This window comes from Choloepus didactylus, chromosome 18, assembly GCF_015220235.1.
Source record: "Choloepus didactylus isolate mChoDid1 chromosome 18, mChoDid1.pri, whole genome shotgun sequence".
Classification (NCBI taxonomy): Eukaryota; Metazoa; Chordata; class Mammalia; order Pilosa; family Megalonychidae; genus Choloepus; species Choloepus didactylus.
The window spans coordinates 16,268,831-16,294,015 of NC_051324.1; the positions used below are offsets into that span (position 1 = coordinate 16,268,831).

Here is a 25,185-nt window from a genome sequence, read left to right on the forward strand (position 1 = left end):
CCTGGGCTCTACTTTGCAATGTTCATTTTTGACAGAGAGAGAGTACACACAGAGGCGGCTGCATTCCAGTATGGCCTGAAGCTTTCAGTGTTCCAACATGGCATGAAAACTTTCAGAAATGCCAAAGCCTTAATTTTGTAGAGAGATAGTTAAATTGACTGAAGTACCTGGCCATGGCCACTTTTTTGTTGTTTACCTGTAGAGATCAAAGACAGAATGTATTGGTTTCCTCACATCTTAGTCATGTCCATTTTACGCTTCTGATTATGCTTTATTATACTACTGTTTTCTCTGCTACATTTTTGCCAACTCACAAGTTGTTTTCAGTTGGTAGAATGTAGTTGCTTCAAGATGTGCTCCTATTGGCAGCTGTGGCTTAGCCTTTTTGGGCAAAGGTTTTAATATAAATATCCTTTTAAGCTGTGTGTTAGAGTGTGAGCTTGCTGGCTTGTGGAGAGGAAAATTTTGCTCATCATAAGGAAGGAAATCCTTAGAGTCTGTCAGTGTCAAGAGCAGCTGCATTTTTCCCAAGCACCACTGTGTGCCGAGCAAAGCCACCAGGCACTTAGCACTGGGTGTGTGTTCAGCGGGGAGAGTGTCTACCACATAAGGACTTATTCTTTCCCACACTGTGTAGTGTCTGAGATGTTTATTTTGGAAACAAATACACTTGTTACTAAAAAAACAACCTCAGAACTATGTTTCTTTCCTCTTAGGGAGTTAAATTCTTATGTTTGATGAAAAAACATCTTTGACAAGTTGTTAAATATTTTGGTGATTGCTTAGTTACGAGAATTACCAAGAATTGGTGATACATTTTTGATGCTTATTTTCAGATGATTTAATCTTCCACTGTGAGTTTCTCATTTTCCTACAAGCATATGGGTTACAGTGTGGGTATAATAAACTTGATTGCTGTCCACTGAGTAAAGCGTAGCATGGTGTGGTGGACAGAGCACTTACTTTGGAGTTTGGATGTACTGAGGCTTGGATCCTGGCTCATCCATTTACTTTGCGGCCTTGACAAAGTCACTGACCTACGCTGAGTGTTCTTTTCCTCATCTGTGAAGTCAGTCATTTCTCCTTTACTGTGTTGTTGGGAGAATGAGAGACTGTATGAACAGCCACCTCAGCCCAGTGCCTCCCTTGGGATCAATCCAGTGGCTCTCACAGCACAGCTTACCTTGCCCCTGGTTGAAGGGCCAAAACCAGCTCCAATGACTGTAGGAATTTTCTCATCTTTCTTCTTTGCACTTGAGCTTCAGTCTGTTGACCTGCCCAAATGAGTAAAAATTGAATAATATACTGAAATTTAACTGTTAACCTCACTTCCTGAGTTCCTTGTTATATGAGTGAAGATCTTTAACATGTGAAATGTAGGTCTAGTTCTGGACCACACATTAGAATCTGTAACAATATCACCGGTTATCCTGGTAACTTAATACCTGTCAGTTGTCTGTGGGTGAGTCCATGTGAGGGCAGCATATGCCCAGAGGGATGCTATCTCTTCTGATTAACTGAATCTGGGCAAGAAAAGTAATCCTTGCTTTTAAAAAAATCTAGTTCTTATTGGACTTTTTCCCCCTTAGTACCAACATCAGTCAATGGGTCTTAAATAGGATGCTCTTTTCCAATTATTTGTATTAAATTTGAAAATGATGCCACCAGTTGGAGGAGCATGAGCTATGTTTGTGCTAATGGCTTCATGAAGGTTGCTGGTTGTCCCTGCATAAAACTTCTCTTGGAAAGCTGAGTTGAAAGGAAAATTGTATATGGATTTTTTTTAATGTTTAATGTTTTTTTTTTTAATGTTTTTTAATGTTAGGAATAATGTTATACAAATTGTGCCTCATTTACCTGGCAGTGTCAGTGTATAAGGTGATGAAATGTTTGAAACTTTTAAGCACCAAATAGTTTTTATTTTAACTGTTTTGATGGAAATCTATCTAAAATGTATTATACATTTTCTTATAAACAGGAACATTATAAATGGTGCTTTTGGCATTTTCTGGTCCCTCCTTTTGTTCTGCTCTTTTGATGTAATTATCTTTTTCCTTTAGGTTTTGCACTCTTTGGGTTGACATCTTTTTTTAATGTAAACCCTCATTAATTTTCAGTTTAAAATTAAAATGTTCAATTCCAAAATATCTTTTTGCCTGGGCTGTATATATGTATGTAGGTATATATCTATAATTATGAGTAAAAAAATTTTTTATCTTTGGATCTTATTAATAAAGTAACTCCAATCTAAAAGCAGTAGTTCTTTTGAGGGCTTAAGATATAAAATAATTTTTTTTCATTACACCTTATATCTGAATCCAACCATTGATATGCTTTCTTGTATCCTTATTTCTGTGTGCAATATTACCCAGTTTATCTTCCCCATTACAAGTTTTTATTAACTTATCTTTTTGTTTAACTTTATTTCTTAGTTTGGAATATATGCCAAGCTTAAAGATAGATAATGAAACCACATTTTTCCCCCTACTGTTTTCTGTGTCTCAGGCTTTTTCATTAAGGCTCTTAGTCCTAATGTTCTAAATTTTCTTTCCACTTCCAGGGTGGTATTGTCTTCCTCTAGGATATTTTGTTTTACTGCTAATGTACTGTTCTTTACATTTTCCCTCTTGGACTGACTTCTGTTAGATGCATTTGTTTACACTACACTTCAGGGCCCACCAAGAACCCTGCTTTGTATATGTCTATAAGGGTAGCAAGAGGCCTGGCCCACTCCAAGCCCCTTTATATGCATGTTATCTCTTTTTTTTTCAGGGCTTTAATTACAAAGAAGTCTAAGCTTTGGCCTTTGCACATGATGTTGGTAAAAACTTCTCCCTTGCCCACACCCAAAATAATTGGAGTCAGAAGAAAAGGAAATATTTCAGGAACACTGGGTTAGTTAGAGAAGTCTAAGTCACCTAAAGTCAAAATTGGGTGGAATTAAGAGCCAGTCTGTTAAAGTGGAATCTAACAGTCCTGACCAGTCAATTCAATCTCTTCCCAGACATTTCCCCACTGCTGTTTTGTCTAAGACAATGGTGGGGCAGGGGGTGGGAGCACAGGAAACCAGATGGTTTCGATACTTCCTTGTCCACTGAGGACAAGATGAAAGTTATATATTTGGATGAAAATAAGCATAGGATATGTAACAGACTTGAGAGCATTAACATTCTTGAAGATCCTAAGTCCCATTCTAGTTGTTCAGAGTGGGGAAGTGTGGTTGAAGAAGATGAAATGATACTGCAAGATGTAAAAGAAAACTTCTGGTAGGTGACTTTAGGAGAGAGAAAAAAATCACCTGTCTCTGGGAAGTTCTGATTCCAAGGAGTTTATGGCTATAATACAAACAGAATTAGAAACAGATGAAAGTGTCTGATGAGAAGACAAAAACATCAACTGTGGTAGAGCACCATGGCCTATGATTGATATAGTAAAGAACTTCCAAGGTGCCTTCTACAACCTGCCATTCATCCCAAGACCCCCAACAAATTTAAAAAAGTGTCATCAACATGTGTGGGACCAGTGAATCCAATTCCAGAAGGTTGGTCTGCATTTTTTGGGATCTTCCAGTTGAAAAAGGATGTGTTTTGCAAGAAATTGATCCTGTAGACATTGGTGAAATGGAGACTGAATCTTCAGAAATAGGGATTACTTAAATATGTGCTCTGGCACAACTATTGAAGGTAGACATGTGGCCTGTCAAGTGGAGGATTAGTTTGATTTGGAAGCTTGTCTAATTGGTGCCACCTGGAGGCTGCTGAGAGAACCAGATTCCAGCTAGGTGGAAGGCCAGCAAAGCTTTCATTGTGCCCTATAACTGGATGGTTTCTCTGTTAATATTACATTATCTTATGATGAATTGTTATCCCTGATTTATTTTCTTAAACATTAATTTTATGTAGAGTGAAAGTTTTTGCATGTTTTAAATTGTGAATGGCACTTTAAGAAATCTTAAAACAGACAATTGATTGATCCCTATCAGCCTCCAAGATGACTAACTCCAGGTATTCTTCAACTGGCTTCCCACAAGTATTTTTCACATTAAATGCAGCTTGTCAGATTGGTTGGTTCTGAATTTAACCATGTATTCATGGTACCAATCTAGAGTCAGCTTTTCTTTACTGATGTCAGACAAAGTAAATTTTCGTAATTGGATACTTTTAATATCTTTGCATAAGCTCCAATTCTTGGCCTTTCATCAAGATGTCAAGGTAGTCTTTTCTTCATCCAGAGCACTGAATAGTCAAAGATCGTAAATTGAGCTGTTAAAATTAATGGATTTTATGTAAGATATTCTGTCTTAATTTGGTATTTGAAAATTGTCTTAGGCTCCAAGAATTAAGACAATGAATGTGATTTAGAAAGAACTTTTTTTTATTATGATGAGTTATCATGAAATTTTTGTAAATAGCAATGTGTAGAGATTTTCTGCTTCAGATATTGAACTGTGAATTTTTTAAGACTGTTACGTTTGTATGCAGTGAGATCACAAAAAGACAAAGAAAGGAATCTCTGTAATAATATTAAATAAGACATGTCTTAGTCTGTGGCTAAACTCTGAACAGGAGCCTGTATGCAAGTGAAGTAGATTGTGGGTAAGTGTTGTTTAGGTGCAGACTGATCAGGAAATGGAAGGGGGTAATAAACTGTACTGGGGCGGGGAGCGGGGGCACATATTGGAAACACTTCCTGAGAGACGACCAGAGGAGGCCTTTGAAGGATGGAAGCCTGATATTCTCAAATGAGAAGAGATGTTGAAGTGAGGAAGCAGAATAGATGACAACATAATCAGAAAGTGAACGAAGCCTTTTGAATTAGAGTATGTAACTCTATAATCTCAGTGATGAGTTTTCTCTTACAGGTGTCCCAAGAGGTTCCTTCACACACTTCTGGTTGTCCCTCTTCTATGTCTCAGCTGTTAACCAGTGCTCTTTTAAAGATGCATTGGCCAGAATAGCTTTCCCTGAGTGTTGTTGTCTGTGACCATTTCTTCTATTATTTCTTTTCAAGGAGATCTGTTCGCTGCCACTTTCCTCATTAAGAATGGGGCCCTTGTTAATGCTGCCACCTTGGGTGCCCAGGAGACACCGTTGCACCTTGTGGCATTATACAGTTCAAAGAAACACTCAGTAGATGTGATGTCTGAAATGGCAAAGATTGCAGAGGCCCTGCTACAGGCTGGTGCCAACCCTAACATGCAAGACAGCAAGGGCAGGTAAGTTGGGGATCAGGTCGGCTATGCCCTTAGCATTGTTACCAGGAAGTCACTTTATGGTGACATGTAACTGCCAGGCAGGAACTTTGTATACTTTAGTTTAGCATTATTCAATCAGATTTTTATTGAAGACACAAACACTGATTTACCTTGCAAATGAGAGGCATCAATAAGGTCAGAGACAAGCGGGGAAAACATTTCAATCCAGGTAATATAGGTCTTTGAATTTCTAAGCAGTTTCCAGTATCTTTGCTAGGGTTGCTTGGATACTTTGAAGAGGAGCACACTAACTCAAAGCAGTCTGTTTCATTTCTGTGAGGTCCAGTTGGTAGAAAATTCTCTGTATTAAACCCAATTCTACCTTCTTGTAAATACTCCTACTTCAGACAACTCAGTCTGCCCAGGTTGCCACCTTCTCCCATAGCATAGCCTTTCAAGTTTTTATAGTAATTATCTTGTTCTTTTTGCCCTTGCCCAAAAATATTTAGTTGAGGATTCCTTATGATTTAGAATGTAAGATAGGGCTGTTCATGTTTGGGACTGTAGCTTGAGAGACTTTGCAGGGGGGTAGTTAAGTCATCTTAATCACTAACAAGAGATGGGACCAGTTCTCATCAAAGCAGCTCACTATTTTATATCTTTGGAAACTCTCCAAAACAGGAAAGAACTGTGAAGTTTGAATGTCAGAATAGGAAAATGGATTTGGTGATGGATAAAGTTCTTAAATGATACGCATCTCTAAGAACTCAATATCGCGATGATTACCTTATTTTCCAAATAATTTCCTCCTTTTTTCCCCTTTGATTATTTTCACCCCAGCTGTAGTCAGCCCTGGCAATCTGTACGTCTGAGATAGATGTCAGCCTCAGGGTCTCTATAGTGGCTGTCTCCTTCAGGACACTTGAGGGCTAAATAAAAGTAGCAAAGAGTGGTTCAATGCCACTTTAATCAGTCGCTCTTGAAAGTGAATTCTTACCTGTTGCCACACTGAGTGTGTTTGAGTATAACAGAGAATTATGGGGAAGAAAAAAAATTTCTTTTCAGAATTGGTGGAGGATAAGTAAGGGAAAATAGGCATACTTACAGTAGAAACTGCTGTTTTAAAAAACAATTCTGTATACACATTCAGTAAGGGGACATTATTGAGTTGGAGAATATTTTGTCTCTCTTTCTTTTACTGACTCTTGTCCTTTTGGCCACTGAATAAGTGTTAACATATAAATGGATCCATTTTCATACTTTGGTACTTGGTCATGGTTTTAGAAAACGTTTGCCAGGGTAGAAAAGGACGCTGTTGCAGAAATGTGGCATTTCTTGTTGGCAATTCTGCCTTGACTTCTAGTCTCCTGCTGTGAGTAGTCCTGAAGTTAGCCGGTCCTGAATTAACACCTCTTTTTTTCATCCTGCAGGACTCCTTTACACTTGTCCATCCTGGCCAGGAATGAATATGTGTTCAATCAGCTGCTGCAGTGTAAACAGTACGTAAAGAGACATGGAGAAATGAAAAAGCAATTGTGAGGGTGGGATTGTTCATGAAAAGTAATTCTTTAAAAAGTCTTTTCATTGTTAAAATTTTTTTAAAGAAAAAGTAAAATAAAAATTTGTCATTCAAAAAGTATTTAAGGAAAAGAATGAGACTGTTGGCAGTACAGTGTCTGAAGGAGATTCTATTGATTGCTTACATTGATTCCTAATTTCAGACTAGATCTGGAACTGAAAGACCATGAGGGCAGCACAGCTCTGTGGCTGGCAGTGCAGTACATCACTGTGTCTTCTGACCAGTCCGTAAACCCCTTTGAAGACACACCTGTGGTAAATGGAACTTCGTTTGATGAAAACACCTTTGCAGCCAAACTCATTCAGCGTGGCAGCAACACTGATGCCCCTGACACGATGACAGGTAAAGCATAGATGCCTACGAGGTGATGCTACAGTCTGGAGGCTCCGTGACACAGTGTGTAAATGTTTTTACCAAATATTTATTAGAGAAATTGTAGTTTCACAGAAAAATCATGCAGAAAAGAGAGTTCTCATATTTACCACCACCCCCCATGTTAACACTTTGCATTAATGTGGCATCTTTGTTACATTTGATGAAAGAATATTATTATAATTATACTATTAACTATAGTCGGTATAGATTACATTAGGATTCATGTTTATATAGTCCTGTTTTTAATTTATTTTTATTCTAGTGACATATACAACCTAAAAATTTCCACTTCTAACCACATTCGAATATATAATTCAGTGCTGTTAATTACACTTACAATGTTGTACCACCATCCCTGCCATCCATTACCAAAACTTTTCCATCACCCCAAACAGAAACTCGGTACCCATTAAGCATTAACTCCCATTCCCTACGCCTACCCAAACCCCTGGTAAAACCTGTATTCTAGTTTCCGACTCAGTGAATTTGGTTATTCTAATCATTTCATATCAGTGAGATAATTCAATATTCCTCCTTTTGTGTTTGGCTTATTTCTCCCAACATGATATCTTCAAGGTTCATCCATATTGTTGCACATATCAAGACTTCGTTTCTTTTTACAACTGAATAATATTCCATTGTATGTACATTCCACATTTTGTTTATTCATTCATTTGTTGATGGACACTGGGTTGCTTCTGTCTTTTGGCTATTGTGAATAATACCTTTATGAATTATCTGTTTGTGTCCCTGCTTTCTATTCTTTTGGGTATGTAACTAGAAGTGGAATTACCAGTTCATATGGTAATTCTGTACTTAACTTTCTGAGGAACTGCCAAACTGGTGGAAAGGGATTTTAAAAACAGAAGAAAAACATTTTGTTTTTCTCTCTTCCAAGATTTTTATTAAAGGAGTGATGGTGCTAAGCTCAGAACAAACATGTTTAAAGCCCTAGGAATTAAACTTAAATATGTAGGGGCATTTTCTATCTTTGAAATGGTCATCTAGCCTGGTGGTTCTCAGCTGGGGATGATTTTTGATTGTCACAAATAGGGTGGGGGTACTACTGCCATTGGTGGCAGAGACCTGGGATACAACTGATCCTCGGACAGTGAACAGAGCAGCCCCCTACAACAAAGAATTGTTTGGTCCAAAATGTCAGTAGTGCCACTGTTGAGAAACCTTGCTCTAACCCATTCCTAGGAAGGAGATCTAATTTCTCATCCTGGGGTTGGCTGGTGGTAAAACCCAGGGAAGAATGAATGTCTCCTGACATACAGGCCAAAACTTTGCTCTAGTCCAGGCTCTTTACACACACACAGTGCCGGTGTGGACTAGAAAGATATCTACATTTGGTGTGGGTTTGCCATTAGTGACAAGTGATGGAGAAGGGCAGGGTGTGGTGCATTGTGGAACTTGACCTCATTTTTATGCAAATGGAAAAATGAATGTTCCTTTTTCTTTTAGGAAATTGCTTACTACAGCGGGCAGCTGGAGCAGGAAATGAGGCAGCAGCTCTTTTCCTGGCAACCAATGGTGCCCATGTCAACCACAGAAACAAGTGGGTAAGTGTGACAGGGCATTCACAGGAAATGGTTTTAGGATATGAAAGGAATGGCAGTGGTAGATGTGTAAGGAAAAATGGAATAGATTCTTTTTTAAATTTTGTCAAAACAATACATGCACGTTTGCTTTTAAAAAAAAAAAACAAAAAGAGTAAAACAGATTGGTTAATGTATCCTTAAATATTTATTGAGTCATTCATTCAGCAAGCATGTCCTAGGCAGCAGTGGTATATCAGGCCCTGGCCTATATGTTGTGGACTTACAGTCTAGTAGAAATTATCAAGCATTTTACAGGTGAAGAAATGGGGTTAATACTGATTTCATAGGGTTATGCTGAAGATGAAAAGAAGTTGTGTGTTTGTGTGTGTGTGCACGCGTGCTTATTAGCGTAATACCCGGAACACTGGAAATCCTATATGATAGTTATTTTTACTTTAATATTTTCAACAGGGAGGGTATTTTTAAGGTCACATTGATTTTACAATGACTTTGTGCTAGGAACTTTAAGGATATTATCTCTTTTAATTCTCACAATGGACCTAGAAGCAATATCTGTTTTTAGGATTACAGAGGTGTTTTCTATACCTATAAACCCTCATTTCAGGGTTTTAGTCCTTGAGGTTCTAGGGGTTAAGTGGCTCATAAATAATGGAGCCAGGTACTTGGGTTTATATTCTCTACACAATGCTGGCTAGGACAGTAAATACTCAGCCTGTTAATGTGAGATGTATCAAAGTGCCTATCAAAGCACTCAGCCTGTTAATGTGCGATGTATCAAAGTGCCTATCAAAGTGCCTTGACAGTACATGGTAGAGGGGAGATGGCAACACCATCCTTTTCCACCATTGAATTCACTAACCTACCTACTTAAACCCACACATGGCCTGCCCTCAGGCTAGAATGGATAGGATGTCCCTGTATTCATCTTTATTTGGGCTCTGGATTTCATCCCCTTTCACCTTCTCAGTGACATTGTTCCTGCCATCATGTGTCTCTGTCTCCATCTGTTTTTTCTCAGTTTTGCCCAGTCTTCATTTCTGTTAGCATACAGACTTGTTCTGTTATCCCCCAACTTTTAAAAATGTGCCCTTGAGCCCACATTGTCTACCAGCTGCTATCCCTTCTCTGATACTCTTCATAATAAAATTGAGTGAAACCTGAGCTGTAGAGGCACAGGGAGACGTGACTTGAAAGCCTGTGAGAGCCACACTAGAGAGGAGCCTGGAATGCTGGTTTAAGGTGTTTGGACACTATCCTGTGGGCAGAGAAGATCCACAGAGGACAGAAGGTTTGGGGCAGAAGAGCAGTATGGCAACTTTAGAAATGAGAAAGTTGCCTGGGATGGCTAGTGTGGAGGGTGTTCTGTGGAGGTCCAAGCTGGAGCTGGTGGGAATCTAGAAGAGCAGTGAGGTGTCCTGATTTCTACCACTGGATTTAGATCCAAAGTGACAGGTTTCAAAGGACTTACGAATTACAGTCAACAGGACTTGCCTGTTACGGCTGTCAGAAGTGAGGGCAAGAGAGGTATTAAAGCTATTGTGTAGCCAATAAGAGAAAGAGGGTCAGGAGGAAGAACTTGTCTGGAGGGGGTGAACTCAATTTTGTGATTGTTGAACTCCTTTCTAAACATTCAGTTATTCAGGTGGGGCTGACTAGCAGGCAAAGGAAAACTTAGATGTGAAAATAGGGCTGGAGACTTGGGTTTGAGAGTGTCCTGCCTGTTTTGCTGGTAGAAGCCATGGGAGTGGTAGCACACTCAGTGAGAATGTATAGGGGAGCAGGGCTGGAGCAGAGGGTGGGCCGAAGGATGAGAACATACTTATGAAGGCTCTCATCACAATTATGATACAACTCTGTGGGGAGGATGTGGGGTGGGAAGAGGGCATGTGGGGGTAAGGAGTAAAGGAGTGAGAGCATTCCACAGAGGCAGGTTCCATGGATAATGCCTGAAGCTGGAAAATCAAGAGGCGGCAATAAAAAACATGTTAGGTAGAAATACGGAGATTACAAAAACCTGACTGAAAAAGTTAAAAGTGGTTCCCTCTAAGAAAAAAGAATTCTTTTAAGGAGAGGGGGGATCTTGCTGTTTTTCACAACAAGCCTTGCAGAACTCTGAGTCTTTAAACAGTGGTGGTGTGTAACTTTGTTAAGAGCAAGGTACAGAGCAGTATGTTCAGTTTCTTCTCATTTGTCTGGGTGAAAGAAACCTGTGCATGTTTGTGCACACATATATGTACATATGCATGCACATACATACATACACATATATACCCATGTACATGCATACATGTGTATCTATTAATGGTCGCCCACTAGAGAGAAACATGAAACTGGTAATAGTGGTTCCTTTAGGGAAGGATAATTGGGTGGTAGGTTCAAGTGTGAGAGGAGACTTCTTTTCACTGTATAGTCTTATACTGCTTGAATACTGAATCAAGTACCAGTAATGCTAATTTAAAATGTTTTCAATTAAAACATGGGGGAGGGTACATCTTGATCAGAGTTCCAGACGAGGTTGATATGAGCAGGTCAAGGGACCAGGGCCTAGGTGTGCTGGTGGTGAAAGAAGTGATGGTCAGACTGTTCCCACTGCTTGTCTCTGGGGCTGTGGTTGTGAGGTTCTCCCATTTCAAAATTTATTTTGGTGACATTGGAGAGTTTGTTTATTTTTAGTAACAATATTTTAAAAAGCCTATATTAGTTTTGTAATTTACAAAAACAAAGTAAAGGGAGGTTAAGGAGGTCATTGGAGATGAAGATAGTGGGAAACCAGGGCATTTGGAGGAAGATACTGAAGAAACTAAAGGTGAAGGCACAGGGAAAAGGAGAGGAGAGGGAACCAGGAGGAGGAGTGGGACAAAAGCTGTGGATGGAGGTCACCTCGTGACAGGGTTGTAGGTGGCCCTGGGGGCCTGAGTTTCCACACTCCTGTTGCCATTAACCCCGCTTATAAGTGCTCAGATTGGGGCTGTTTGATTCTGTTCAGGGAGAAACTCCATTGCACACAGCCTGTCGGCATGGCCTGGCCAACCTCACTGCAGAGCTCCTGCAACAAGGTGCCAACCCAAACCTGCAGACGGAGGAAGCTCAGCCTTTGCCAAAGGAGGCTGCAACCCTGATTGGCACCATGGACAGTGTCTATCTGCAGACACCACTGCATATGGCAATTGCCTATAATCATCCAGATGTGGTGTCCATCATCCTGGAGCAGAAAGGTAGGTCGTGGGAAATCCCTACAGGTCAGGTTGACTCATGGACAGCAGTGCTGACTGGCTGATTAGAGATAATGTTTCTTCCATGGAAGAGTCTTACATAGCCAGTTTCTTAACAATGTTATAACAAACAACAAATCCTTTTGGGCCGAACTAGATAAGCAGTTAGTCTGGGTCTTGACTACTGCATTTCCCTGTGTCTGTTTCCAGGAAGAGCCATTTCACCTACTGGGTTAAGGTATTAGAACATTTGGCTCTACCATCTCTTTCATTTTGGGGGGAGGGGCTTCAGGCCTTGGCATGAGTACTGTCTTTGAGAACTCTGCTGCAGCAGTTTTCCATGAGCCTCTCTGGCAGGTGAACCATGAGAGAGGAGCCAGAAGAGGGAGGGTGGGTCATACAGGAAGCTGCTACAGTAGAGGAGGCCACTTTCCCTTTCAAAGTAATCCTCAGATATTTCTCTTTTCTGCTCTGAAATTTGTTTTACTCTTGTCTAAGTCCTTGTTAGGGTCAGCATTTTCAGCATTATGCTTATGGAAGGAAATGGGATTTTAGGCAGAATGTACCTATTTCGTGGTACTCATGGGAGTTAAGATTTTATGTATTAGGCAAACTCCTCAGTGCATTGTTTTAATCCTCTTTTTAATAATCCAGTAATTAGAGTTTGTTTCCATGGTGAAGTCTGTTTTCCTCATGTGAGATTCACTGTTTTCAGTCTTTAAAAAATTTATTTTCTCCATAAGCTTTGCTCCAAAATACCAAACTTTCAGGCTTCCATTCCCCACAAAAAGATCTATCAGTTCTCTTTGTATAGAAATTATCATATTATAGCCAGCCAGTCAGTTTGAGCTCTTGTTGCTTGAATGCTTTCAGTGTGATCCATGGGACAGTGATATCAAGTGTTCTTTTCTTTTTTAAAACTTTAGCCAATGCTCTTCATGCCACCAACAACTTGCAAATCATTCCAGACTTTAGCCTCAAGGATTCCCGAGACCAGACTGTGCTGGGCCTGGCCTTATGGACTGGTAAGGCTGTGCCAGAGGCTGCTGACATCTACAGACACCCAACTGTTAGGGGGTGGGGTGGGGGGAGAGAGTGGTTGTGGATGGCGAGGGGTTGGGGCCCATCATTTGATTATAAATACCCTTTTGGTTTGGGTTAGGCCTGTAATGTCCAGTGGAAAACTGCTTACTTTGAGAAAGTAAGATGTTGAAGAAGTGGGAAAAGCTGAACATGCATTAATCGGGCTTGTTTATTTCCCAGGCATGCACACAATTGCAGCCCAGCTTCTGGGCTCCGGAGCGTCCATTAATGACACCATGTCAGATGGACAGACCTTGCTGCACATGGCCATACAGCATCAGGATAGCAAGAGTGCACTCTTTCTCCTGGAGCATCAGGCAGATATAAATGTCAGGTAGGATGAAACAGCTAGTGTAACACCAGGGCACATTTACTTGAGATGGGTCTAAAGCACTGCCTTGCTTGTGGAAAATATTTTGCTCTTTATTAAATAAGGGAAAGGAAACAAAGGCTCTGAAAAATGCATTGTTGTAACTATAATAAGTAGGCTCATGGGATGGAGACAGGGAACTTTGCTCTTTTTTGAACCTTTTGGGACCAGTGCACAATACTGCACAAAGCTAATTATAAAGGACAGTTGAAAATCAGTGGTTTAAGTAGGAATTTCATTTCTAATGAAAACCATTCCAGCAAATTAGCTATCAAGACTTGAGGAGGAAAAATATACGGAGTTAATTTTTTGTGACTGTATTTTGAAAGGAATTTATTTCTGTCTCCAATGTCAGGTGACTCTTGAATGAATGAGTGAGTGAAAGAAGTGTTTTATTAAGTGGGTTTTTGGGTTGCCATTTTATTAGGATGCTGTTAAAGGCAGCTGTATTCCCATAAGATTTCAAAATGCGGGATGTTGGTCACTCCTCTTCTGGAAGCAATAAGGTGGTATGGTTACATTTTTTAAACAGCAGAAGGGGCAGATGCCTATGATAGGTTTAATTTCCCTGAGAAGACAAAAATGAATGTGAGTGAAGTGTGTTTAAGGGATACAATCTATTCTGGACTCTGGAATACCTGGGAGGGCAGCTTTATTTTTTTGGCTCCAGCTACAAATTTTGGGTTTGCTGTGTGTGTCTCAGCAGGACTCAGGATGGGGAGACAGCCCTTCAGCTGGCCATCAGAAATCAGCTTCCGCTCGTAGTTGATGCCATATGCACCCGAGGAGCAGACATGTCTGTGCCGGATGAGAAGGGGGATCCCCCACTGTGGCTTGCGTTGGCAAATAATCTGGAGGACATTGCATCTACTTTGGTGAGACAAGCACCACTTGAGCCTCTGGTTACCAGTAGGGCTACTGTGTGCCAAAGATGGATTTGGTGGTATCTATGTAGCAATCAGAAGGGGCAAAGTTAGTGATCTGCCAAGTAACAAATTAGGTCAAGGAAGAGCAGTTGAAAGTCATGTTTAAGATACCTGCTGTTCAACATGGTCTTGGCCAAAACTTTCATTTTAGGCTGTCTTCACCAAGAAAGCTCCCAAGAAGTAAGAGAGCTGAAGCATTTCCTCAGGAGTCTTCTCCTGGGGTGGGTTAATTTGATATGTATGCCCCCATTACTGCCATAGCAACAAATTCCCAAAGCTCAGGTTTGTCTCCCTTGTTCAGAAGACCAGCCTCCAAAGTGGAGGTGAGCCTGGAAGTCTTCATTTAGCTTTCTGAAAGGCCTGCAATGTGACTTGAAGGCATTTTGCACCTGGGGGGTTTACCTAATTGTTATTGAGATTACCTGTTAGTTACAGATATGTGTTATGGAGAGTTTGTGGTTGTGTGCGTACACTTGCACTTGTGTGTGCTTTCTGTCCCTTCTAGGACACAGCTATAGAGGGCACTAATTAATTATGTTTATATCCTCCAAACTCCTCCCACAGGGCCTAGTGCAAGAGCTTAGGCAGAGCAGATTTTAATCAGTGTTTGTAAAACTAATGAATGATGCAGATTAAAGTAATTATCAGTTAGTTATCAACTGTTATCTTGCCTGAAAAATGAATCTAATGATGTGCATAGAGTTCAGAGATGCTAATAAGACTTGTCTTTACTAGACAGTGTTTGTAACCTGTGTTTTTCTGCAGGTCAGACATGGTTGTGATGCCACATGCTGGGGTCCCGGACCTAGTGGGTGCCTTCAGACACTCCTGCATAGAGCCATTGATGAAAACAATGAAGCCACTGCCTGCTTTCTTATTCGCAGGTCCGAGAAGCTCAAGTTTCTCTTTAAGTCTTCTTATTCAGATTATTGCAAACCAGCTCTTTTATTTTAATCCACCTACAGTCTTGACATGCCGTTTGCTGGCTTGATGTTCATAATTAAGTCCATTCATTCATGTCGTATCAGTCAAGGGCTGGGCCCACTTGTAAGGGGAGGGGTTCATGTGCCTGGATCAAAGAATCTAAAAGCCAAGCCACCTTTCCACTTAGGGAGCTGCAGGGGCTCCTGTACTTAGATCAGTTCACACCATGAGGTTGGGATGGAGGAGACCAGAGGTTCTCCATGGACAGCTCCCAGCCACATTCCCTCACCAACATGCATGAGCCATAACAGGTTCCATGGCCCTCTGAGTACAGGATGAGGGTATAGTGGGCCAGGTTATTCAGGTAACCTTTAGAGCACTGGATCTCAAACTTTAAATGCATGCATATCCCCTGGGGCACTTTTTATGATTCTGATGCCTAGGTTGCCCCCAGACCAATTGCACAAGAGTCTAAGGGAGTGGGTTCCAGATATCAGAATTTGAGGTCAAGAGCTAAGGATAGTTAATCGCTGGCAGCAACTCTTTTGTAGGGTTGGATGAGGCTACTGCGACGTATTTAGCAGCAGGCCTGCAGCTAGGTGAAACCTGGCTCTGGAAGCCTTCTTCTTATCCCCCGTTTCCTTTCAGTGGCTGTGATGTGAATAGTCCCAGACAACCAGGTGCTAATGGAGAAGGTGAGGAAGAGGCCAGAGATGGACAGACCCCCTTGCATTTGGCAGCCTCTTGGGGGCTAGAAGAGACGGTACAGTGTCTCCTGGAGTTTGGTGCCAGTGTAAATGCCCAGGTATGTGGAGTTTCTTTTTTCCAGGGAGATGGTTACCTCAGAATTAGGAAAATCTCTTACAGCAAGGGACTTTGTAGACTCTCCAGTTCTGGGCCTTTCAGTTACCCTCAATGGGGCTGAGGTGCAGACAGATGAGGTGACTGGCTCCAACTGTTACAGCCTGCCTGGTATTATTAATGATTTTTGGTTAAGATTTTTCTTTTTTGTGCCTGTTGTCCTTACTACAGCATGAGGAAGGTTTTTCTTTCTATTTTCCTTGCCTTCTATTTCCCCTTTGTTACAGATTACCATAGAGAGTTTGTTTTTGTCCCAAGCTGGGTACTGTGTTTAGGAAAGTGCTTCAGTGGTTCAGTCGAACACCCACGAGCTAAGTTCCTTGATGCTTTTTGACATTCTAGCCTGTGAAGATTTATATATGAGCCCTGTAGTCAGATAAAGAGTGATCTAATTTAGAGTTTAGGTTGACTGCAGATCTAAAACAAATGTGTTTGTGCTGGGCCCACTGTCACCGTGGGTTTGCTGGGCATGGGTTATAGAGTTGCTTCCAGTCATTGCTGTGGTTTGGCCTCTGGTTTCAAACACAAGGTGGTAGTATTGATTCTCATACCTGGAATTTGATTTAAAAGTTAATCTCCTTTCATGTTTTTATCTTTCAATTGGATGTTGACATCTGTGCCTTGTCCCCACAGGATGCAGAAGGAAGAACACCTGTCCATGTGGCCATCAGCAACCAGCACAGTGTCATCATTCAGTTGTTGATTTCTCACCCTGATGTGCACTTGAATGTACGAGACAGACAAGGGCTGACCCCCTTTGCCTGCGCCATGACTTACAAGAACAACAAGGCAGCCGAGGCCATTCTCAAACGAGAGTCGGGGGCGGCCGAGCAGGTGAATGACCAGCACCTGGCATGCTCCACATTGCCCTGAGCACAGCAGCCTGTTATGTGGAGGCTAAACAGATGTCACCAACCAAACAGGTCTCTTCTATATAAGACATTTGTTTCGAAATTATACTCCCCTTTCTTAAAATTTGGCCATTGAGATGTTCCTGTCAGTGTTGGGCCTGCATGACAGCCACCTGATAGTGTCACATGTAGACTGGAGTGGGAGATGGCTAGGTCTGTAATTCTATGATATGAAAATGTTATTTTTTGTGTTTTTGCTTGGTTATTTAATGGCCCTGGTTATGAATGTCTTGAAAAGATTTAAATTGAACTTGAGCCTTTGTTGCAATGTTGGGCAACTGAGTGTTTTAGAGGAGTTAAGACATTATTCATCTTAGCAGGCGTAGTTGTCCTTGTCCTTTGGGGTTCTTTATCAGCTGCTAAATCCATATGGTGATTTGTTGATCTGCATCAACAGATTGGGTGGGAAATGACAGCAACAACTGATCTGAGGTAGGAGCTAGGATGGTTTTATTAAGTTAGTCTTACAGAAACTTGCTTGGGAGCTTTGAATCTCCAGCCAGCCCTTAGGATACTGTCAAGACTTATGAATAGGCATTTATGAAGGTAGAAGGGAAGCTTGATATTTGAATGAAATGGGAATCCTAGCATGCTTGGATTGCTTGGTTTTCAGGCTTCTGTGCATCACCTTTCTTCAGCACTTGCATAAGAAATGTGGAGATGTTAACTTCAACCTCGCTCAGATAGTGTAAAGCGTTCATGAATGTAGATAAAATCACCTCACGTTTCCTCTCCATTTAGTATGAAAGTGGTACTGTTGATCGAAGTTTGTTGAAGATAAATTGCCTGTTATATAGCACATGCTGTGTTAGTGCGTGGGTGAGAAAGAAGGTGGCGGTGGGGGCTGTGTGGCATGTTGGTGTCACCCTCACTTCTAACTTGTCACTCATACTAATGATAGCCCTTTACAGTTTGCTGTGTGCTTGATCTGAGCGAGTTTTTGTCTACTTTACCTCATGGAACAAAGTCTGGGACGTGCAGCTAGCTGCCTCCCTCGTGTATTATCCTGCAGCTCAGTAGAAGAGGAAGTTTTCTGAAACCAGGAAGCTTTTGTTTGACTGCTTAGAGGAGTTAGGCTGACATTGCACCTGTGTTGTTAGCATGCTGGGTGCTTGTTTTAGCCAAAACCAAGAGATTCCTAAAGCTAATCTCCACATTGCTGCTCTCTAAACATCACAATATGCTGGTGCTTTCCTTTCCCTGTTCTTCAGGTGATCTCTTTTTTGGCTCTCCAAGTCCAGCTCCTGCAGTAGGAGGATGCCAGGCTAGTTGGATCATTGTAGTGGCTCCTTTCCCGACCATATGATGTGACCATGCACACATGGTCTCATGAACAAATGTTTAGAGTAGGTGTGATCTTTTTTTGGGGGGGTGGGGGGGGATGGTGGCATTTATGTTGGTTCTTAGGAGGGAGCTTCCCACAACGGCAGGCAGGGTTACATCATGATCTCTCCAGTGGTCAGCATGGCCCACAGGAGCTCAGGAGAGACACCCTTACAAGGGAGCCTACTAATATTTTGGTCCCCACTTATTGCCTTAGGTGGATAACAAGGGCCGGAATTTTCTTCACGTGGCAGTTCAGAACTCTGATATTGAAAGTGTCCTGTTTCTGATCAGTGTCCAGGCTAATGTGAATTCCAGAGTCCAGGATGCTTCCAAGTTGACACCTTTACACCTGGCTGTCCAAGCGGGCTCAGAGATTATTGTCCGCAATTTGGTAAGTGTTGCAGAAACATGATGGCAACTAATATGTGTACAAGGCACATTATAGATCATATGCAGAATTTTGTATCACAGGTATTTGCCAGGTATTGTCAAAGGCCAGTGCAAATGTGGGGTACTAGGAAAGCAGGAGTGTTGGTGGGCAGCATGTCTAGGTGCCCAGTGGGCTGTGTGGGTAGCAGAGCTGGAAAGGGACCATGAGGGAAAGCAGGCTTTAGCTGGCAGAGTCAGAGTAGAGCAGGGTTGTCAAAAGAAGGGAGGAAGGTTCAGGACTTTGTAGTCTGCCTGCTCCACATCAGGCTTTCAACTGGTGCTCTCAGCTGGGCTGTCTCTCTTACTGCTCTAAACAATCCAGAGGGGTGTAGGGGAGAGCGACCTCATTCATAAAAAAAAAAAAAAATTATGTTTATTATCTGAAGGAATGCTGTTCCCTATTTTTAAATGTGTAGATGAATTATAAGCTTTGTGTGGATTTACATGTATATGTTTGTGTCTTTAATATCTAAATAGCTGAAAATCAGTGAGCCGACACAGGAGATTGGTATATTAATCACTGTGCATCATGTGATAAAATATAATGTAAACACTACATTCTGCTTGGACTTTGTAGTTAAGAGATGCCAGTATTTTTTTGTTTTTTGATTTTTATTGTGATAACGTGACAATATAAAATTTCCCATTTTAAACACTTTCAGGTATATAATTGATTGGTTTTAATTATATTCACAATGTTATGCCACCATCTCCACCATCTATTATCAAAACTTTTTCATCACCCCAAAGAGAAACTCGGTATGCACCAACCATTAACTTCCCATTCCCACCCCACCTCCATCCTCCATCCCCCTGTCCCCATCCTCTACTCCTGCTAGCCTGGAATCTACTTTCTGTCTCTAAATTTGCATATTCTAAGTATTTCACGTCAGTGAGCTCATACAATATTGACTTTTTTGGGTTTGGCTTATTTTACTCAAGATTCAGCCATGTTATTGCATATATCAGAACTTTATTCCTTTTTACAGTCAATATTTTTTGTACATATCACATTTGTTTATCCATTCATCTGTTGATGGACACTTGAGTTGATTCCACCTTTTTCATTTTCGTGAATAATGCTGCGATGAACATTGGTGTACAAATACCTCTTCAAATCCCTGCTTTCAGTTCTTTTGGTTATGTATCTAGAAGTGGGCTTGCCAGGTCATATGGTAATAACTTTATACCTAACTTTCTGAGTAACCACCAAACAGTTTTCCACAGCAAATGCACCATTTTACACTCCCACCAACAGTGCAAGAGGATTCCTGTTTCTCCGCATCTTTGTCAACACTTGCTATTTCCTTCCTCCCTCCCTCCGTTTCTTTCTCTCTCTCTCTCTGTTTTTCTTTTATAATAGCCATCCTTGTAGGTGTGAAGTGATATTGTGATTTTGGCTTGCATTTACATAATGGCCAGTGATGCTGAGCATCTTTTCCTTGTGTATCTTTGAAAAAATGTCTATTCAAGACCTTTGCCCATCTTTTAATTGGTTTGTCTTTTTGTTGTTAGCTTGAAGGAAACCTGTATATATTCTGGATATATACTCTTACGATTTCCAAATATTTTCTTCCCTTTCGTAGGTTGTGTTTTCACATTCTTGCTACTGTCTTTTGATGCACTAAAGATTTTAATTTTGATGAAGTCCAGTTTATGTATTTTTTTTCCTTTGATGCTTGTGCTTTTGGTGTAAAGTCTAAGAAGATCCTGAAGATATTTCCTTAAGATATTTCCTTAGTTATTTCTTCTAAGAATTTTATAGTTTTAGCTCTTACAATTAGGTCATTGTTCCATAAGTAGTTAATTTCTCTATATGGTGTGAGGTATAGGGGTCCTCATTCATTTTACAAAGGTTGAAATTTAGGCTCAGAAAGAATGTTCTTTTCCCAAGGTTATTAGCTAGTCAGTAGTGTAGGTGGGATTTTAACCATTTCTGTTTGACTCCAAAGCTGGCTTTTTCCAGCACAACATAATGCCACTCAGGCAGGGGAAAGGTTTGAGCAAAGATGTTGTGATCAGGAAATGCATATGGTGTGAGCATATGCGAGCACCCTTTATCTTTTGGGCAGTGGAGAAACCATTGAAAGTGTTTTTGCTGAGAGGACCCTGGTCCAAAACAGACACCAGGGCTCCACATCATCCCCAGGGCCAGCATCCCTGTGCCTCCTGTCAGCCCCGGGTACATGCTGCTGAACTGGCCACCGGGGCACTAGAGCAGCCTTGGTATCCTGGCATTTTTGTTTTTTGAAAAGCACTTTTAAAAAAAACCTTTATGATCTGATATTGATTGAGCTTCAAGAGCATTTAAAGAAGATGCCTTGGGAGTGGGATATGAGGGTAAGGGGACAGAGCCACCAACAAAGAGGCCTGGGTGAGGCAGTGGCCTGGAGAATGATTTTGGAAGTGGATAAGATGGACGCCAGGGACAGACTCAGTAGAGATTCTCCGAAGTAGAAGGGAATCAGGTCACATGTTCATCAGCCTGTCTGCCACCCTGAGAACGCAGGCAGTTTGAGGGTCCTGGCCCCTTCCCCAGGATAGTGTCCCTGCCTTAGTAGTGCCTGACCGCACAGGTGTGAGGAGTATCTGATCGTCCAAACAGTGCCCATGCAGTCCTTGCTCTGCAGACTGGTATAGCTAACGTCTGATCCTGTTCACATCTGAAAATGATGCCTTTGCCCAGACCTCTCCCCCAGCCCAAGTTAACCAACCTCAGGGTGAGTTCTGATCCCCAGCACAGTACTAGTGACTGTGACTCTCCCTCGACAGTATGTCCTATTTGGACCCATGAGTGATTTGACTGGACATCCAGAGGTTTGGGGAGGCCGGAACTCAGAAGTCAGGGACTGAATCAGACCAGCTAACTAGTGCCTAGATTCTCACAGATGCAGCTGCCTGCAGATATAGACACGGGGACCAGGGGTGGCCTCAAGATCTCAAGAGAGGCAGAGTGGATTCTGATTGCAAAGTACAGATTATTTTCTTGTTAACAGCAGCTGTCATTGAAACTTTGTCAGAAAGGAGATAATGAATGAACTTCAATTACTAAATGAGTAGATAGACAAGATGTTATTTAAAGGTCCTACCTGCCTTTGATTCTGTAATTCTTTTTATTTTCTTTCTTTTAAAAAATCCTATAGAAATAGTACATGCACACTGTGGAAAAACTTAAAGCCCAGAAAGTTGGAAAGCAGTATCCCCCTTCACCTCCAACTCTTCACTGACTTTGGTATATATGTGTTTTTTTTTGTTTTTAATTGAGATTGTTCACATACCATACAATTATTCAGAGATCCAAAGTGCACAATCAGTTGCCCCTGGTACCATCATACAGCTGTGCATCCATCACCACAATTAATTTTGTTTCAATTTTTAGAACACTTTCATTACTCCAGAAAAGAAATAAAGACAAAGGAAACTCAAATCTTCCCATTCCCCTAACCATCCCCCCCTCCATTGTTGACTCATAGTATTGGTGTAGTACATTTGTTACTGTTGATGAAAGAATGTTAAAATACTACTAACTGTAATCAGTTTGCAATGGTATATTTTTTCCCTATATGCCCCTCTCTATTATTAACTTCTAGTTATAATGTCATACATTTGTTCTGGTTCATGAAAGAGATTTCTAATATTTGTACAGTTAATCACAGACATTGCCCACCATAAGGATCACTGTTTTATACAATCCCATCTTTTAACCTCCAACTTTCCTTCTGGTGACATACGTGACTCTGAGCTTCCCCTTTGCACCATATTCACATACCATTCAGCACTGTTAGTTATTCTCACAATGTGCTACCGTCACCTCTGTTCATTTCCAAACATTTAAGTTCAACCTAGTTGAACATTCTGCTCATAATAAGCAACCACTCCCCATTCTTTAGCCTCGTCCTATATCCTGGTAACTTACATTTCATGTCTGTGAATTTACAGATTATAGTTAGTTCATACTGGTGAGACCCTGCAATATTTGTCCTTATGTATCTGACTTATTTCACTCAAAATAGTGCCCTCAGGTTTTCTTCATCAACCCATTATTTTAAGATGGTTTTGTTCACACACCATACATTCCATCCTAAGTAAACAATCGATGGTTCCCTGTATAGTCATGTATTTACGTATTTACCACCATCACCACTATCTGTATTTCCATTTCTTCCACAAAGCAGAAGGAAGAGTCAAAGAAGGTAGAGAGACAAAAGAAAAAGAAAAAAAATACCATGACAATGAGGAAGCAACAAAAGGAAAGAAAGCATTAAACTAAAGTAGAATAAAGAGTCAGACATTACCAATGCCAAGAGTCCCATACCCCTCCCTTATGTCCCCCTCTTATATGCATTTAGCTTTGTTACATTAAAGAAAGCATAATACAATGACTGTTAATTATAGCCCCTAGTTTGCATTGATTGTATTTTCCCCCCAATACCTCCCTATTTTTAAACCTTGCAAGGTTGATGTTCATTTGTTCTCCCTCATGTAAAAACATATTTGTACATTTATCACAACTGTTGAGCACTCTAGGTTTCACTGAGTTATATATAGTCCCAGTCGTTATCTTTCCTCTTTCCTTCTGGTGTCCCACATGCTCCAAACCTTCCTCTTTCAACCATACTCACAGTCATCTTTGTTCAGGGTACTTACATTGCTGTGCTACTATCACCCAAAATTGTGTTCCAAACCTCTCACTCCTGTCTTTTCCTGTCTGTAGTGCTCCTTTTAATGTTTCCTGTAGAGCAGGTATCTTGTTCACAAACTCTGTCTTTGTCTGTTTGTCAGAGAATATTTTAAACTCCCCCTTATATTTGAAGGACAGTTTTGCTGGATATAGGATTCCTGGTTGGCGGTCTTTTTAGTATCTTAAATATATCACACCACTTCCTTCTTACCTCCAAAGTTTCTGCTGAGAAATCTGCACATAGTCTTATCAAGTTTCCTTATGTGATGGATCACTTTTCTCTTGCTGTTTTCAGGATTCTCTCTTTGTCTTTGACGTTTGATAATCTGATTATTAAGTGTCTTGGTGTAGGCCTATTCAGATCTATTCTGTTTGGGGTACACTGCGCTTCTTAGATCTGTAATTTTATGTCTTTCATAAGAGATGGGAAATTTTCCTTGATTATTTCCTCTATTATTGCTTCTGCCCCTTTTCTCTTTCCCTTCTGGGACACCCATGACACATACATTATGCGTTTCATGTAGTCATTCATTTCCCTGAGATGTTGCTCATATTTTTCCATTCTTTTCCCCATCTATTCTTTTCTGTGTAGGATTTCAAGTGTTCTGTTCTCTAGTTCCTGAGTGTTTCTTCTGCTTCTGGAGATCTGCTGTTGAATGTCTCCATTGTGTGTTTCATCTCTGGTGTTGTGCCAGTTGTTTTTTCAAACTTTCGATTTCTACCTTATGTACACCCAGTGTTTTCTTTATAGCCTTCATCTCTTTTGCCATATCTTCCCTAAGCTTTTTGAATTGATTTAGTATTAATTGTTTAAATTCCTGTATCTCAGTTGAAGTGTAAGTTTCTTTCTTTGACTGGGCCATACCTTCGTTTTTCTTGGTGTACATTGTAGTTTTCTGTTGTCTAGGCATCTGGTTTCCTTGGTTACCCGAATCAGGTTTTCCCAGACCAGACGGGCTCAGGTCCCAGATAGGGGAAATATTCAGTATCAGGTTTCCCTGAGGGTGTGTCTTAGAAGATTGACACACCCTGTGAGGCCTCAAGCCACTGTGCTTTTCCTAACCTGCCCAGCAGGTGGTGCCTGTCAGCCTGTAGCTCTAGACTGGTGTAAGGAGGTATGGCCTCCTTAGTTTCTGTTTTGGCTGTTTTCCTCAGGCTCTGGGGTCTGGTTCTGAATGGAAGCTGGGTAGTAGAGCTGGGCACCACCTCCTTCCTCTTAGGGAAGATACACCCCTAGGGAGTTTTTATCTGCATTTAAATAGATTCTTTGTCTCTCTGACTCTGCTATCTCTGCCCTTGTCTGAGTCAGAGGGCTGTGAACTGAAAATGGCTGAGGCTTTCTCCACTGAGCCACTCAGGTTGAGAGAGAGAAAAAGAGACAGAAAGCCCCACTTTCAGGGCCAGTCCATGGCCCCCAGTTTCATCTGTCAGCCAGAGATAGCACCTAGTCCTTTGGGCTCCCCCTCCCGGGACAGAGGAGTCCCTTGGCTCTTCAAGGTCAGTCATTACTAAAAAGCCTCTGTCTGCTTGTTGGGGATTTGTAGCTTGTATTGTGCAGTCCACATTTGCCAATTAAAACCCCAGTTGGAGCTGGACTGAGATATATTCGCTTGTTCTGAGGGTGCTGCTCTCTATCGCAGCGAGGCTTTGCAGTTCGGGCTGCCGTGGAGGGAGGGGGCTCCCAGCTCGTGTCCACAGTTTCTACTCACAGATTCAGTGCTGCAATCTCAGGCATTCCTCCCAATCCAG

The 25,185-nt window shown here is 41.2% G+C and overlaps 2 protein-coding genes across 6 annotated transcripts in view; one reads left to right on the forward strand and one right to left on the reverse strand.

The window, feature by feature from the left end:
- ANKFY1 (ankyrin repeat and FYVE domain containing 1) overlaps positions 1 to 25,185 on the forward strand; it is a 94,736-nt gene that overhangs the window by 58,963 nt on the left and 10,588 nt on the right. For 4 of the 5 annotated variants that reach the window (XM_037808561.1, XM_037808562.1, XM_037808559.1 and 1 more), the window contains 12 exons: positions 5,011 to 5,215; positions 6,625 to 6,693; positions 6,916 to 7,115; positions 8,616 to 8,713; positions 11,700 to 11,928; positions 12,852 to 12,950; positions 13,189 to 13,342; positions 14,082 to 14,253; positions 15,070 to 15,188; positions 15,877 to 16,033; positions 16,723 to 16,923; positions 18,541 to 18,717. In XM_037808561.1, coding sequence (XP_037664489.1) covers positions 5,011 to 5,215; positions 6,625 to 6,693; positions 6,916 to 7,115; positions 8,616 to 8,713; positions 11,700 to 11,928; positions 12,852 to 12,950; positions 13,189 to 13,342; positions 14,082 to 14,253; positions 15,070 to 15,188; positions 15,877 to 16,033; positions 16,723 to 16,923; positions 18,541 to 18,717 — 1,880 coding nt within the window. The remainder of the gene's footprint in view (positions 1 to 5,010; positions 5,216 to 6,624; positions 6,694 to 6,915; positions 7,116 to 8,615; positions 8,714 to 11,699; positions 11,929 to 12,851; positions 12,951 to 13,188; positions 13,343 to 14,081; positions 14,254 to 15,069; positions 15,189 to 15,876; positions 16,034 to 16,722; positions 16,924 to 18,540; positions 18,718 to 25,185) is intronic. The other variant, XM_037808560.1, reaches the window with a different exon arrangement.
- LOC119513390 (neuferricin) overlaps positions 1 to 25,185 on the reverse strand; it is a 69,173-nt gene that overhangs the window by 1,711 nt on the left and 42,277 nt on the right. Inside the window, exon 3 of the mRNA XM_037808565.1 lies at positions 1,184 to 1,274. Coding sequence (XP_037664493.1) covers positions 1,184 to 1,274 — 91 coding nt within the window. The remainder of the gene's footprint in view (positions 1 to 1,183; positions 1,275 to 25,185) is intronic.